Below are 17007 nucleotides of genomic sequence, written 5' to 3' on the forward strand. Positions count from 1 at the left end.
TCTTTCTTTCTTTCTTTCTTTCTTTCTTTCTTTCTTTCTTTCTTTCTTTCTTTCTTTCTTTCTTTCTTCCTTCTTCCTTTCTTCCTTCCTTCCTTCCTTTCTTTCTTTCTTTCTTTTTTTTGGTGAGGCAATTGGGGTTAAGTGACTTGCCCAGGGTCAGACAGCTAGTGTCAAGTATCTGAAGCCAGATTTGAACACAGGTCCTCCTAAGTCCAGGGCCAGTGCTCTATCCACCAGGCCAGTGCATCACCTAGCTGCCCCTTGAAGTCCTGTATATAAAAATACTATGTGGTTTCAAAGCACTAAGGTATAAATCCATATAAATTATACAAGCTAGAAGTCACATGTCCTTTATTCTGTAGATGAGGAAACTGAGCCCCAAAGACAGTAGTAAGTGAATTGTTCAGTGGCGTGAGGCTACCTGGTCCTTTTGCTCCTCTCTTACCACCTTTCAAACCTAGTCAGTATCATCAGTTTCAGATAGTGAGTTGAGGAAAGTAGGATGAGAAAGGGAGGGAGGGAGGGGTAGGGACCTAAAGTGAGAAGGGCAGTGGCTCCCACCATGCTCCATAGAAAGCCCTGCTTAAGAATTTATTTTGGACAAGGTGGAAGAGAAGAATCTTGGGGATCCCAAAGGGGAATTAGCTCAGACCAGCAAACTACTCTTATTCCCTGATCCTAACCCGGAAATGTTTCAGCTTTGAAAACAAGCCTTGCCCCATTTCTTAGATTCAAATGCTTCTGGGTTGGGGTGGAGGAGGAGCATGAGGAGAGAAAGAAGGGGAGATGAAACATTTGAAACAACTCAGGATTCTATAAATTGGTATGATTTAATGCAAAAAGTACTTGGCTTGAAATTAGAAGTCCCGGGTTCAAATCTGCTACCTATGTGATACTTCTTTCTGGGCATCAATTTCCTCATCTATAAAATGAGGAAATAGAGTGGACTAGGTGAACTCAAAAGTCCTTCCAGTTCTAAAATCCTATGGTCCTAAGTCCAGGTCTCGGGGACATTATGATCATACCCAGGGACATCCTATGACAGCCTGGATAAGCATCATTCCACCAGTAGCCAAGAAGGTCCATCTGTCCCAGTAAATTTCCTTCTTATTACCTTATTACTCAAACACTGGGCCTCCCACTCTTGGTTTGGAGTCTTACCTGTTCCCAGATGTCAAACACCATGAGGGAAGCCTCTTCTCCATCCACCACAATGGATCGGTCGTAGGTATTCCCTAGGGAAAAGACATGCCCGGAGAACAAGGTCATTGCAGGACCTCATAGAGAAAGAGAAAGGCAATGTGCGCTAAGTATCCTGGGTGCAGTACAAGACCCCTGACCTCCCTCTGTCCCTGTCTCCCACCGATTCCTGTGCGAAATGGTTCCTTAATCTCCCTTCTCCTTTCTCCCTTTCCTCCCTTGTGTTTTCAATTATAGCAAGACCTGCAATCGATACACACACACAAACACACACACACACACACACACACACACACACACACACACACAAAATCGTAGCCAGCCTCCTAGCCTCCTCCTCACGTCTATTTCTCATAAATTTGCCCACTTTGAGGGCAGCCACTGTCTTTGTCTTTATTACCATCTCCCCCCCCCCCCCCCAGCAAATAGTAGGTACTTAAAAAATGCCTGTTGGATTGGATGAGTTCCCTAACCTCCTTATCTGTCCCCTTGTTTCCAATTACAGCAGTGCCCTTAACCTCTTTATCCATCCCTGTTTTCCATTATTGCTAGATCTCTAAACTCCTTATCTATTCCTGTTTTCTGTTATAGCTGAATTCCTAAACTCCCCATCCAACTCCCCATCCCTCTGTTGCTTATTATAGCTGGACCCCTAACCTCCCATCTATCCATCTGTTTTCTATTTCACTTGGACCCCTAACCTCCCCCGCCCCCCATCCCTTTTCCTTATTATTCCCACGATCTCTGCCACTGTTACTGATGATACATAGTGTCACATGCAAGTAACATAAATACACTCTGTGTCGTATGAAGCCCAGCAGCTTATCATTGTTTCAGTGTGACACATAGTGAGTGATACAAGGTATCAGCGCCCACTTCTCCCTAGGGCAATGGAACCCCTGCTTATTTGGCTAATAATACCCTCATGTCCATACTCAGCGAGGCAGGGTTCAGAAGATGGGAAGACCCATTGCCGTCTCTGCTTTAGGAACCAAAAAGTTCCTGGGATCTCAGAATTATTCCTTCTACTGTGGCCTGTTGAGGCCCTAAGAAGAAAGCATAGGATCGTAGATTGAGAGCTAGAAGGAACTTCAGAAGTCTGGGTCTAACCACTTCAATTTACAGATGAGGAAACCGAGGCCCAGAAAAATTAAGTGACTTGCTCAGGGCTCATAAAGCTATTATCTAAGGCATGATTTGAAATCAGGTCTTCTTGACGCCAAGTCTGGAGTATTCTACCTAGTATGCTAAGCTGACTGGCCTGGGCTAGCCTAGCCTAGAAGATTGGTTCACAGACTGAGGGACCCCATAAAGTATAAAGAAAAAGTTCCACTTGCCTAAGGGGTAGAGAGTTACTGTTGTTCAATCATTTTGTCTGACTTTTTGTGACCCCATTTGGGGTTTTCTTAGCAAAGATACTGGAGTGGTTTGCCATTTCCTTCTCCAGCTCATTTTATAGATGAGGAAACCGAGACCAACAGGGTTAAGTCACTTGTGCAGGGTCACACAGTTATTAAATGTCTGAGGCTGGATTTCAACTTAGGAAGATAATTCTTCCTGATGACAGGCCTGGCCCTCTATCCACCATGCCACATAGCTGCCCAGTACAGAGTATAGGCTGGTCTAAACTTAGGGGACATTGTCCCTGTACCTCCTGAAAGCTGCTACCTCTCCTTCCCCAATATCTAGAAAGTCACAGGTACTGAACTGTGCTAGGCTGAGCTGGTTGGACCTACAGTACACACAGCCCCTTCTACCAAATCCTATCTGCCATCAGCCAATACTCTGACCTCAGATTGATACCTGGTGTAGCAGCCTTCAGGAAAGAGGTCCTTAGTCAGAAATGGGAACTCAACCCACTAAACTTACCCAGGAAGCCACTGGAAGGCAGCTCCCTGCAACCCACGAACCCCTTTCAAAAGGTACAGTGGAAATATCTAGCAGTCAGTCAACAAACCTTTAATTAAGAATAATGGATTTGGAGTCAGAAGACCTCAGCTGAAATCTCATCTATACTCTTCCTGTCATTAGGAACTTGGACAAATCACCTTTTCCTCCCTGGACCTCAGTTTCCTGATCTGTCAAAGGAGGGGGTTAAACCAGATAATCTCTGAGGTCTCTATGGTGTTATTGGTCCTTCATTCTCTTTTTCTTTTTTTGCTAGGCAACAGGGTGAAGTGACTTGCCCAGGGTCACACAGTAAGTATTATGTGTCTGAGGCCGTATTTGAACTCAGGTCCTCTTGACTCCAGGGCTGGTGCTCTATCCACTGTGCCACCTAGCTGCCCCATGGTCCTTCATTCTCAAAGAGTTCTCTATGAGTTCTAAATCCTATGACCCCAGATTCCAAAGTGGGAGTTCATGAGCCCATCAACAACACCCTGGACATCACTATCACCTTCAGCCCCAAAGCCTGTATCTGTGGACTCCTGGGAGTAGGGTGGCTTTTGTCACTCCCTGGTCACTTCAAGAAGGTTAGGGAGGCTTTTCCCCTCTCCTCATCCTATCCCACAGCCTCAGCATTCCTAACAGATGGATGGACAGACAGATGGACAAACTCATACAAGCCCTACCACAAGCCTGGGAGTTTATACTCTGCTGTTTCTTCTCTCTCCTAAAAAGTCCAGAATATCACACCCAGGATTTGTCTAGAGACTAGACTGTTTGGAGAGTAGAAACTCAGGACCAGAAAAAAGAAGTTATTTGTCAAAAGTCATTCAGTAAATTCATTGCCGAGGTGGGATTCAAACCCGAGTTTTCCGCTAGCAAGTCCAGACTCTCTCCCAACAGCTCTTCCCTCACTCCACCTCACCCATCATTCTTTTTCTCCCTTTTCCCATAATCTCACAGTGAGAAAGGGCTCGGGCAACTCTCAACCTTTCTCTATCTGATCAGAAGTCTCCTCTACAGGATCCCCAGAAAACGGTCTGCCACCTCCATATAAAGATCTCCCCCACCAAGGATCTCCCTCTTTTCTCTCCCCTTGATCCTTTCCATCTTTATTAAATTCAATACAAACAAGCACTTAACGCTCCTGCTTAGTGCAGAGGCTGCTAGGTTCTGGGATTAAAAACAAAAGGGAGACCAGTTCCTGCCCTCCAGGAGCCTACAGTCGTTACTCTTTTCCTCTCCTTTCTCTGCAAGTCTTCTATCCCAATACTTTTTCATACTCTCCTCTGTTCAGTGTCCCACCTGCCCCCGGCTCTGCTCTGCTCTGCTCTCCTCTCCTCTCCCCGTTCCTCCCCAGTCTTGTCCGGCTCCTCCTGGCTGCGCTCCCTACTCACCAGCGGCCTCGGCTTCAGGGCCATCCTCGACGCCGCCGAAGATGCGTGCCAGGCTGGTTTTGCCCACTCCTCGCTCGCCCAGAAGTATCACCTTGTACAGGTGGCCGTCGGACTCGCTGCCCGAAGATGTGATGGAATCCGAGGAGCCCGAGGCCCAGCAGTCGCTGGGTTCCCTGGGGCTGCCGGAGGGGCGCCGCACCAGGCTGGACAGTTGGCTCAAGGGGCCCGAGGGCAGCGCCGCCTGAAGGTCTCGCTCGTCCACTGGCATGCTGCGGCGATGCAGGTGCTGCTGAGTAAGGAAGGGCGTGCTGCCCCGCCGACGGTCTCCGCAGCGCCGCTGAGCCCCACGATTCAGAGTCATCGTGCCCTCCGCCTGTAGCAGACTGGGCAGGAGGGGACCCAGCCGAAGGAGAGGAGAGGAAAACAGAGGAGAGGGGCAGGTTGAGTTATGAGGTGACTTTTCATCATCCCCGACCTCCAGGCTGCCCCTGGGTAGTTCCAAGAGGACCATTCCCAGATCTGTTCACCCCTCTCCCGCTGTCCCACCCAGCCACCAATCGGCACAGACACCCCAGGACCACCTCTGGGTCGATCCGTCAGTGTAGCCACTGTCAGACCCCAGGGCCATTTCGGGCTCTGTCCATCCCCGACAAACACACACACACACATCCTAGGACCAGTCTGGGTTCTTTAGCTCTCAGGACCGTCCTGTCCCTTCTAGGACCCCAGGCCACTGCAAAGTCCCTACCCGAGGATCCCAAGACAGCAAACTGAGCGAGTCTCTCTGTCCTACACCGGACCCTGGCACCGGGGTACCAGCGGTCAAGATATGGACTCTGGGAATCTACCCTCCCTCCTCAGCGAGGCCCGAATCACCGCGGCACTCACCTCTCGTAGCACTGACACGCACTAACTCAGATTCGGATTCCGACCCAGCTGACTCTCCCGGCCCAGTTGCCTCCGCCTCTTCTCGGGCTGGTCTCCCGGAGAGCCCCAGCACCGCCTATTTATGTCCCGGCTCTGGCAAGGCTAGTCCAGACACGCCCCCTATCCTTCCTCCTCCTCCATCCCCCTTTTCTTCCCCTCCCCCTCCACGGCCTCCCCCTCCCCAGCCTCTTCCAGCTCAGACTCAACCTCCAGAGGGAGGGGGTGGCAGCTGGCGGGGACTGGGGGGACTGACGTGTCTGTACTTAGCCCTGACCTGAGGGGAAATCCTGGAGAGAAGCAGTCCCCTGCCCCCCTCCCCAGCCTGAGAAGTGAAGGTCTGTTTAGGGAAGAGCCCCAGAGTCCAAGCCCTTGGACCAATGCCAGCAATGCCGTTAACTAGCTGTGTCACTGCCCCTCCCAGAGTCTCAGTTTCCTCATCTGTTAAATGGGAAGCCTCTAAGACCCCTTCCTAACTCTGGGGAGCTGCGCCGAGGTGGGTGGGGGGAGGGGCAGCTAGCTTCTACAACCCTGGACGGGTCGGGACCCGGGACGCTTAGACACATCTGGGGGAGCTGGGACACGCGAGGGACACTCATTATGTATAAGAGACTCAAAGTGGGAGGGATCATTTCCAATTCTTGGGCTCCTGCCTCGCTTTCACCTCCTGTAGAAGGAAGTCCGTTTCCAGAGATCGGAGACTGAGGGCAAGGGTGCAGGTCAGTGTTTTGGAGAGCTGGGCAGGTAGAGGCTGGGGGTGGGTGGACGGAAGCCAGAGGGGAGCGTCGAACTGGTGGCATCCAACTGACTTTGAGAAAAGGGATTCCTGCCATTCCACCAACAGCCCTGACCCCTTCGTCGGGCTCCCAGCCCCCGCCCTCACAGAACTGCTGCCGATAGGCCCCAGTCCTCCCCAACGCCAGAGAACCATCCACAAAACAAGGTTTCCAGGGCCAATGCGGTGAGGAGTCAAGAGCTCTGCGGAGGACTCAAGGGTGATGGGTTTGAATCCTGCCTCTGTCATTACTCTTCGGCCTTATCTAAGACATTTCCCTTTGCCGGGCTTTAGTATCCTTTTCTGAAAAATGAGGGGCTTGAACGGTCTAATCTAGAAGAGATTTCAGGTGGATCTTGGTTCAGTTTCTTTCTTTCTTTTTCTTTCTTTCTTTCCTTCCTCTTTGTTTGTTTGTTTGTTTCTTTCTTTCTTTCTTCCTTTCTTTCTTTCTTCTTTTTTTGGAGGCAATCAAGATTAAGTGACTTGCCCAGGGTCACAGGCCTAGTAAATCTCTGAGGTCATAATTTAAACTCAAGTCTTCCTGACTTCAGGGACTAGTGCTCTAGCCTCTGTCTGCCACCTAGCTGTCCCCATCTTGGTTCAGTTTCAAGAAACCTGTAGGGCCAGGGCTGAGGGCCTTTGGAGTGCTGACTTAGGGAGGGATTTAAGGTAGCTTTAAGGATTATTCTCTTTAGGACAGGGACTGAATCTGTGATTTCACTGATATAGAGAACTCCCTATCATCAGTCAATTTCTCTTGCAATGCATAGTTTTAGGGACTTGAATAGCAGTGGTGTCAAACTCAAATAGAGACCATTCCTGAGGACTGCATAGTGACTTGGACAGCCACAAATTAACACCATCTGTGTTTTATTGTATTTTTATTTATTTTGTCAAACATTTTCCAATGACATTTTACCTGGGTTAGGGCAGCACTGGAGACTTTGATACTGAGAGGTTAAGGAACTCACCCAAGGCTACAAAGCATGTTATCAGAAGCAGAATTTGAACTTAGGTTTTCCTGGTCCTGAGGCCATCTCCCATTCAAGCCAGGAAACATTTATTAATCATCTCCTCTGAATTGGAATGGATCCTGTGGACATAACAAAGACAAAACAGTCCCTGAATCCCTGTCCTCAAAGAACTTACGTGAGGAAGGGGGAATAGATACACCATAGGCCCTAATTAATGTGATACGTGGTCATTTAAGGGCTGCTGAGGGGCCCAGTTGAAAAAGTACTGTATGGAGACAGCTAGCAGTGGATAGAGCTCTGGCCTTGGAGTCAGGAGGACCTGAGTTCAAATCTGGACTCAGATACTTGACACTTACTAGCTGTGTGACCCTGGGCAAGTCACTTAACCCCAATTATTTAACCAAAAAAAGCAGCAAAAAAAAAGTAAAAGAAAAAGTACTGTATGTGGAATCAAATGACCTAGACTTCTGGATCTGAATCTCACCTCTTCCTTTCACTACTTGTTCCTCAGTCTGTAAAAATGAGTTTCCTCATCTGTAAGAATAGCTGGACCTCTAAGATTCATTCCATCTCCAAATCTTTGATCCAGGGCATTTGAGGAGGGAGAGGGGACACTGGAAGGTCAGGGAGGGCTTCAGAGAGGAGGTAGCACCTGAGCTGAGGCATGAACAAAGGTAAAGATTCTCTGAGATGGAGATGGGGATGGAGTGTATGGGGGCTGACCTGCATGGTAGTGGGAAACAGGGTGAACCTGTTGAACATCTAGTAGTACAGCTTGGCTAGGTTGTAACTCAGATTGTGGAGGGCCTAAAATACCAGTTTGTGGGAATTTCCATTGGGTCCTGGAGGCAATGGGGAGACATTAAAGGCTTCTGAATAGATTTTCACATCTGTGTTTTGTATTAGGAGGATCATCTTGGCAGCTGCATAGAGGATGGATTGGAGTGGAGAGGGAATAGAATGGAGGAGGGAAATCATGTAGGAGCCTCCTCCAGGCAGAGATGGTGAGGTCCTGAGCTATGGTGATGACCCAGTGGGTAGAGAAGAGGAGATACAGGCCACAGATGTTACGGAAGAGCTGGTCCTTATCTACCTTCTGAGAAGTCAGAGATTTCCTGGGGTGGAGAGTGAGGAGCAGGGCCTCAGCCTCACCTTCAGAATAGGAGCTGAGTAAGCATAGGGCCCCCATTGTGAGGATTCAGAGAGACAACGGATGAGAGGGTGGTTGGGCAGGGATGGCAATTGGAGAGTGATTTAGGGAACTAGGGGCACTTGGGTGGCACAGTACATAGAGTGCTGGGCCTGAAGTCAAGAAGACCTGAGTTCACATCTAGTTTCAGATACCTACTAGTTGGGTAATTCTGGGTAAGTCACTTAACCCTGTTTGCCTCAGTTTCCTCATCTGTGAAATAAGCTGTGAAATAGGCATTTTTGCCAAGAAAACCCCAAAAGGTTTGTATACAACTGAAAATGACTAAACAACAACAAATTAAGGAACAAGGTCTCCTTACCCCAATATATCATTCTCCCTCCCCCATCCCTCAATACTGTTAGTCTGAAATCCCCTATGATTGACCTCTTCCTGATTGGAAGAAGTAATACATTATAGGATTGTCATGTTTAGAGTGGGAAGGGACCTTGGAATTCCCCTGAGAAAGGACCTAGTTAGAGTTCCTTTTATAGCTGAGATACAGAGAGATGATTTAGCCAGGGTTATACTGGCAGGAAAGGGCAGATCTAGGATTTGAACCCAGGCCCTCTGACTCTATGGAAGTGATCTTTCTGTGATCCCATACATCGCCAGGGATGAACACCTTATGGGGATTGGTTTATCCATCCTTTTCAGCTGGGTGCTTTGCAGAGGCATAATGAGAGCAAGAAGGGGCAGCTTTCACAGGGCAGAGAAGAAAGGTTGGGAGCAGAAGTGAGGGACAGGGAAGCTGGGAGAGAATAGGCCTGGGTTTTCTCTGTGCCATGGACCTGATGCCTTGAGGGAAAGGGAAAGGAGAGGGATTGTCGCAACCTGCTGACTTTACAGAGTCTGGGATAGGGGTCTCCCTTGGTAGCTGTCTCCCAGGATCCCCAATGTAATAAGAATTTACATTTCTATAGTGCTTTTTTTTTGTTTGTTTTTGTGTTTTTTATTTTTAGGCAATTGGGGTTAAGTGATCTATAGCGTTTTAAGGTTTACAAAATACACTCCTTATAATAACTCTGAGGTAGAGAGTACAGCTGTTATTAAATCTATGATCCTATGATCACCATTTTACAGATGAGAAAACTGAGTCTCAGAGAGGGGAAAGGGACTTATGATATCATAGGATCATAGGATTTAGAGCTGGAAAGGACCTTAGCCAATATCTGGGCCAAACTCCTAATTTTACAGAGAAGGAAAAAAGGTGAAATGATTTGCTCCAAGTCACATAAGGCTCAGAGCTGGGATTTGAACATGTGCCTTTGTATTTCTGGTCAGCCGCCCCCACCCTCTCTTTCCTCTTCCCCTGCTCAGTTTTCCGAGCTTCTGCCTAGAGATAGCCAATACAGGCAACTGGGCTAAAAATATCCTCTCCTGTCCTCCTCACCCTTCCCCCACCTCTGTCCTGAGGGTCCAGCTGGCCTTCCCCAAGCTTCCTGGATGCTGAGCTCATGGGGACATTTTGGTAAATCTGGCCTAGACATTGGACCAGGTGGGCCCTGACACCATGGCCGGCCAACTGGGGCTCATGTTGCATTGTTTGCTGGTCCCAGAGTCTAGCCTGGCTTCTCTCCTTCTTTTTCTTTCTCCTAGGAGAAAAGATCTGTATTTGGGATCCCAGTCTCTTATCCTGTGCCTCCTGGGAACTAGTAGGAAAAAGGGGAGAGCTTGGGGAAATATTTACATATAAAGATTTGAAAATCACTTCCTAGTCCATTTACCTGGAATAGGATCATAGAATACATTGATCAACCAATCAACAATTATTTATTAAAGTGACTACTATATGCCACACAGTGTGGGATAATGGAGAGAGAACCTGCCTGGGAGTCAGGAAGTATTGGATTCAAGTCCCACCACTGACATACACAGGCAAGACACTTACAGTCTCAGGGTCCCAGGCAACTCTTTAAGGTTGGGTCCACCTTAGGAGAGAGAATTCCCTCCCTGGGAGCTCCCTATACCCATGAAATCACAGGTTCATTTTTGTCCTTTTTCTTAAAATGCTAGGCAACAGGGATACATTCTGGGGGGATGGGACATGTACATAAGTGAATATCTCTATCTATATCTATCTATCTATGCATCTATGTATCTATCCATCCATCCATCCATCCATCCATCCATCCATCCATCCATCCATCTATCCATACACCCATATGTATAGATAGAGGGTGGGGAACCTGCAGCCTCAGGCTGAGCCTTGAAAGAAGTTAAAGATTCTCAGAGTTAGAGGTGAGGAAGGAGGGCACTCCAGGCTTAGAAGACAGCTAATAAAAAGGCATGGAGACAGGAGAGGAAGGGTTATGTGTAAGAAATAGCAAGAAGACCGATTTGACTGGACCTTATATAGAGTGCAGGAAGGGGGGTAATATAAAAAGGTTGGAAAGGTAGTTTGGGGTCAGGATGTAAAGGCCTTTAAATGCCAAACAGAGGAGTTTATATTTGGTTCTAAAGGCAATAGGGAGCCACTGGAATTTATTTGGCAGCTGGGTGGAGGATGGATTGGAGAGGGCATATATAATGAAATCAAGGAGACCAGTTAGGAAGGTATTGTGACAGTCCAGGTGAGATGTAATGAGGCCTGAACTAGGGTGATGGCTTTGTGAGATAGAGAAAGAGACAAATAGAGATTTTGTGGAGGTAAGAAACAAGATTAAGTAACTGATTGGATATATGGTGTGGGGGAGAGAAAATGCAGGATAATGTTGAGGTTGTGAACCTAGGTGATTGGAAGGACAGTGGTGCTTTGGATTAAAATAAGCTCATGCATTTAGAATGGGAAGAGCATTTAGATGTCATCTAGCCTGGCCATTTTTATGGATGGAATAATCAAAGAAAAGTGAAGTGACTTATTCAAAGTCACATATAATAAGTGGCAGAGTTGGGATTTGAATCCAGTTCCTCTGACCCTGAATCTCATGCTCATTCTACTGAAAACAAAACAACAAACAAAGATAAGAATTTAGGGGGCATTCCAAGGTATCTGACATAGAAGCAGATAGTGACTTGTCCAAGGTTACCGTGAGTTATCACAACACTTGAGACATAACTTATTAGCACTCAGTAGGGAGTTTAATAGAAATAGGTTGAACAGTTTCAAACTGAATTGAATTATAAATTAGGAGATAGATGAGGCTGAAAGAGGTAGAAACCTCAGGTTGTCTTAAGGCCCTAACCTGGGAATGTTGGAAGTGTAGGGCTTTAGAACACAGAATGTTCTGAATACAATGTCTTGCACATAGTAGGTGCTATGTATTTTGAATTAAATTGAATGGAATTCAATTGACATTGCAAGGGATCTTAGAACACAGAATATCAGAGCTTGAAGGGGCTTTAAAACACAGCATATTAAAAGCTGGGAGAGATTGAAGAACATGGAGATGAAAGAAACCTTAAAATATGGAATATGTGAGGTGGGGAAGACCTCCAAACACAGAATGTCAGAGCTGGAAGGAAGTTTAGAACAGGGACTTTTAGAACTAGAGAGACCTTGGACATCATTTAGTTCAACACCTTCATTTTTGTTGTTGTTGTTTAGTTGGTTTTTAGTCGTGTCCAACTCTCTGTGACCCCATTTGAGGTTTTCTTGGCAAAGATACTGGAATGGTTTGCCATTTGCTTCTCTAGCTCAATTTACACATGGGGAAACTAAGGCTAACAGAAGTTAAATGAATTGCCCAGGGTCACATAGCTAGTAAGTATCTGAGTTCAAATTTTAACTCTGATCTTCCTGACTCCACGCCTGGCATTCTATCCACTGTGTCACCTAGCTGCACCTTCATTTTACAGAGAAGAAAACTGAAGCTTAGAATGGTTGAGTAATTGTGTACCTACTGACACCTTAGTGAGTGTGGTAGAAGCGGTCCTGGTCTGGGGTCAGGAGACCTGGGTTTGACTTGGCTCACTGTTTTTTAGCCTTCTGATCTTGGGCTGTTGGCTTCCCTTCTCTGGTGTGTAAAGTGAGGAGCAGGGGCTAGATAAGCTCTAAGGATTCTTCCAGGCCAGTGACCTCCTGACCAGGCTCCTTGTACCCAGACTCTCTTTCTCTGAACCATTCATCACACATCCCTCTAACAAATACTTTTACAGCACAGATCCACCATGTCACTCAGAAAGCATCAAGGGATGGAACCCTATTGCCTCTAGGATAAAATACAGACTTTTCTGTTTTCAGTTAAAGTCCTCACCAGGCTGATTACTGAGTCTTAATTCTCCTACTTAGAACATAAATTTCCTAAGGGCTGGGATTCTCATGATTGGTTTTGTTTTGTTTTTGTCTTTACATCTCTCAAGTCTCAGTGCAGGTGCCTAGTGCTTGAATTGAATTGAGTGTTCTACACTTCTAAGTCAGAGAGCCCTTCTCCAACCTTGGTTTCTTTATCTATAGGGTGGGAAGAATAACACTGCCCTCCCTGCCTCCTTCCTGGGGCTGTGAGTGTCCTTCGAGATAATACATAGACGAGACAATGAAAATTGTAAAGTACATGGGAAGGCTGATTTATGATTAATTGGGGGTGGGGGAAGTTGAGTTGGTGGGGTCCAGGTTTGAGGGTAGTGTTAGTTGGAGGTTGTCCTTAAGTAATCATTGGTGACATCATCCACTTCTGTTATTTCCATTCAATTTGGCCTCCACTAAGCCTCACGTGGGTTAGGTCCCCACCGGGTTGTCCTGACGACAGCAGAAGACACAATGTGGGGCTGCCCTTCATCTGTTTCCTTGGCAACTGGAGAGTCAGCTCTCCACCCTCCCTGAGTCAGTCACCTCCTCCCACCCCCACACATACACACCTCAGGGGCTTCCTTTGTTTCCCAGGCTGCCAGAACCTGAGTGCCTACTCACTGGGAGGCTCATAGAATGTCAGAACTGGGAAGGACTTTCACAAATGAGATTTGGGGTAGGGAAGGCCTCTTGGGCAAGGTCAAGTCTGTGTCAGAGGTTAGGCCTAGAATCCAGGTCTTTGGAATCCTCCTATGGGCTTGTGCTCCCTCACAGGCGATTAGGGATTTCTTTCAGTGGCCACCGAGTTCATCCTATACCCAGAAGAAATTCCCTACTGTACCATATCCATCAAAGGGTCACCAAGTCTGTCTGATGACTGCCATTGGAGGAGGAACCCATTCCCTTCTTAGGCATCCCAGTTTGCTTTTGAACAGACCCTTTGTTGGGGTTTCTCCTGAGATCAGCAACCCCTCCCCAGACTTTTTTTGCTTCTTTATAACTCCTACCCACTGTTCGGTCCTCTGGGGCTAAAAAGAACACTCCTCCTCCCTCTTTTACGTGAAAGCCCCTCAAACAATAATAGTAGCAGTTAGCATTTATATTGTGCTTTCAGCTTTGCAAAGCTCTTTAGATGTATTACCTCATTTGGTCCTCATAACATTCGAGTGAAGTAGGTGTTATTATTATCCCCATTTTATAGACGAGGAAACTGAGGGTGAATGTATAAATCACTCACTCATTATTATGTAGCTGGTAAGTGACTGAGGAAGAATTCAGCCCTTGATGACTCCTGGTTTAGCACTTATAGCTACTATATCCCCTGGTAGCCTTGAATACCTGAAGACTCTTGGGGGGATGGGGAACATTCAAGCTCTGAGCTGCTCCCTCTCTCCCTAGCCAAATCCCCCTCCTTACATGGACAGGACCATGATGATTCTACAGAGGGTCTAGGCAGAGTGGGCTCAACTCAAGCTGGGTGCCCCAGGGTCTTTCAGTCTTATTGGCTTGAGTGGGATTTGGTAGAGGGTAGGAGGTGAGAAATGCAGTTTGGGGTCTCTAGACCCCAAGGAGGGAGGAGGTGCATGGTGAGGGGTCTGGGATGGGAGGGGGCTTCTGATCCCCAGGAAGCTCATTTCTGGAAGCTCAGGGCTTGTCACAAGGCCCTAGGAATCCAAGAGCTGGGCCAGGTTGCAGAGGCGGAGGCCCCAGGCAGGGCAAACAAAAACCAAGCGTCCTTGGCAACACCATCTCCAGTTCTTCCCTTCCCCCCTCAACTACTCACCACCCCCTTCCCACCCCAGGGCATCTGGAGTCTGGAAATATCTTCTGAGTCTCTGGGGCTGAGAGGCTAGGGCAGCTGGTGGCACCTGGCCTCTTCATCCCTTGGAGCTTTCCCCAGAGAGAGGGGGTAGGTCATGTCAGGCCTGGCCAACGTGTCAGGGAAAAGCCCTAACTCGGGTTTCTGTCTATGATATTATTAGCCTTTGACCTCAGGTTTGTTTCTGTCACTACCAAGGGAACCATGTCCACACAGGCTACTCAGGGTCCAGGCATCCACTGCTGTCACCAATTCCTGAGACCCTCTAACCCCTTTCCCTCCCAACAGAAAAAGCCCTGGATGTGGGGTCAGAGAACCACAGATTTTGAAATTCAATAACGCCATGTGTCCTTCCTTAGAAAAGATCCTTCCCCTCTCTGGGCCTCAGTTTCTTCATTTATAAAATAGAGATGTTGGACTAGGAAGGGGTGGGGAACCTGGGGCCTCGAGGCCACGTGTGGCCCTCTAGGTCCTCAAGTGTGGCCCTTTGACTGAATCCAAACTTCATAAAACATTTTTTTTGTTTTTTTGCCACACTTGAGGACCTAGACGGCTAACATGTGGCCTTGAGGCCTCAGGCTTCCTCCTGTTACTAGGTAATCTCTAAAGTTACTTTTTCCAGCTTTAATAATCTATGATCCAAGGCTGCTTCCAATGACCACATTTTATGTTCTGTTTTTTTGTTTGTTTCTTTTGTTTGTTCGAGGCAATGGGATTAAATGACTTGCCCAAGGTCACACAGCTAGTAAGTGTCTGGTAAATAGACCCTAGTAATAGTTGCTGAGTGCCCTAGGAAGAGAATAAAAACTGTTGATGGAGAAGGGAGATGGGAGAGATCAGTGACATGCGACTAGCAGCACGGATCCAGGGCCTGGCAGGGAAGGATGTGCAAGGCCAGGTGTCATAGGGCCATATGATGACACCAACTTTCTCAGAATGAGTCAGGCCCTTGTGAGTGTGACAGTCTAAGCATTCTAATGGATTCAACCCTTGGCTGCCCTGACTTTGTCTGGAGTAAAAGAAGGCAAGCTAGTGAAATGGAAACAACAGCCTGGCAAACCGGATACCTGGCTCCTGGTTCCAACTCTATTACTTACCAGAAGCGTGGGTCTGGGCACATCCCCAGTCTGAACTTGCTTCCTTATCTATGAAGTAGGGGTGGGTAGGCCAGATAGTAATTAATGCTTCCATTTATATCAGTTTACAAAACAATTCCTCTTAAATTTTTTATATAGTTTGCTTATATTTACATATTTATATCATACTTATATAGTTTGCTTATTTTTATATATATTTATATCATATTTATATAATTTGCTTATATTTATATCATCTTCATTCATATTCATAAAAATATATCCATCTCCTCTATACCCACTGAGCCATCCCTTGTTATGAAGAATAAAAAAGAGGAAAAGGAAGTTCAGGGAAACCAACCAGCGCATCATCTGGATCTGGCATCGTTTTCCACCTTTGCAAAGAGGGGAAGGAGGCATGTCTCTTCAACACTTCCCCAGGGAGGCTAAACTTGGTCACTATAATTATGTAACATTCACTTTGGCATTTTCCCCATTTAATAATTTAAGAGCTAGCAATTATATGGTGCTTTAAGGTCTGCAAAGAATGTTACAAAGATCTCATTTGATCCTTACAACAACTCTGGGAGGTAGGTGCTGTGTTATCTCCATTTTACAGAGCAGGAAAAGAGCAGTTATGTGACTTGGCCAGGAATGTATGGCTGGTAAGCGTATCAGGCAGGATTTGAACTTTTTGACTTTAGTTCAGTTCTCTATCCACTGTGCTATCTAGCTGCCTCTATTTCAATTGTTATGGTGATTTTATATATGTAGTGTGTGTGTATGTGTATGTGTATATGTTTACACACACATATATATATATATATTTTTTTTTTTCTTGGTTCTGCTTACTTCACTCTGTATCAGTTCATGGAAGTCTTACTATGCTTCTCTGACTTCTTCACAGCTGTCATTTCTTACTGCTCGGTACTATTCTATTGCATACATTCAGGTGCCATAATCTGTTTAGCCATGCATAGGATCACAGATTTAGTGCTGAAAGCGACCTCAGGAAGGGAAATGATTAACCCAAATCATGCAGCAATTCAAGTGGTGGAACCAGGATTTGAACCCAAGGTCTTTGGCTCCAAATCCAGTGCTCCCTTCCACTACACAAGACGACTTCTAAAATCCCTTCCAGCTATATGTAACAGTCTATGTTCTAAGGTCCTTTCATGCTCTGATGTCCTATGAAAGATTGACTTAATGTTGTTTTTGTTTGGTTGTTTCAGTCATATCTGACTCTTTCTTGGCAAAGATACTGGAGTGGTTTGCTATTGCCTTCTCCAGCTCATTTTACAGACAAAGAAACTGAGGCCAACAGGGTTAAGTCCAGGGTCACACAGCTAGTAAGTGTCTGAGCACAGATTTGAACTCAGGTCTTCCTGACTGTAGGCTTATCTACTGTGCCACCTAGCTGCTCATGGATAAAATACAAGGAACTAAATTGAAGTTAATGTGGACTAGAGGGGTCATAGATGATTTTCTGAAAGTAGTGGGACTTGGAAAAAAAAGTGGATTTAACTAGGGAGGGTATG

At 46.5% G+C, this 17007-nt stretch overlaps 1 protein-coding gene across 1 annotated transcript in view; it reads right to left on the reverse strand.

The window, feature by feature from the left end:
- LOC114027940 (GTP-binding protein RAD-like) overlaps positions 1 to 5459 on the reverse strand; it is a 10206-nt gene extending 4747 nt beyond the window's left edge. Inside the window, exons 1-3 of the mRNA XM_027842088.1 lie at positions 5373 to 5459; positions 4485 to 4867; positions 1162 to 1235 (exon numbers count right to left, since the gene is read on the reverse strand). Coding sequence (XP_027697889.1) covers positions 1162 to 1235; positions 4485 to 4845 — 435 coding nt within the window. The 5' untranslated portion in view covers positions 4846 to 4867; positions 5373 to 5459. The remainder of the gene's footprint in view (positions 1 to 1161; positions 1236 to 4484; positions 4868 to 5372) is intronic.
- Positions 5460 to 17007: the final 11548 nt, after the last annotated feature.

The sequence above is a fragment of the Vombatus ursinus genome, unplaced genomic scaffold (assembly GCF_900497805.2).
Source record: "Vombatus ursinus unplaced genomic scaffold, bare-nosed wombat genome assembly UNPS02014864.1, whole genome shotgun sequence".
Classification (NCBI taxonomy): Eukaryota; Metazoa; Chordata; class Mammalia; order Diprotodontia; family Vombatidae; genus Vombatus; species Vombatus ursinus.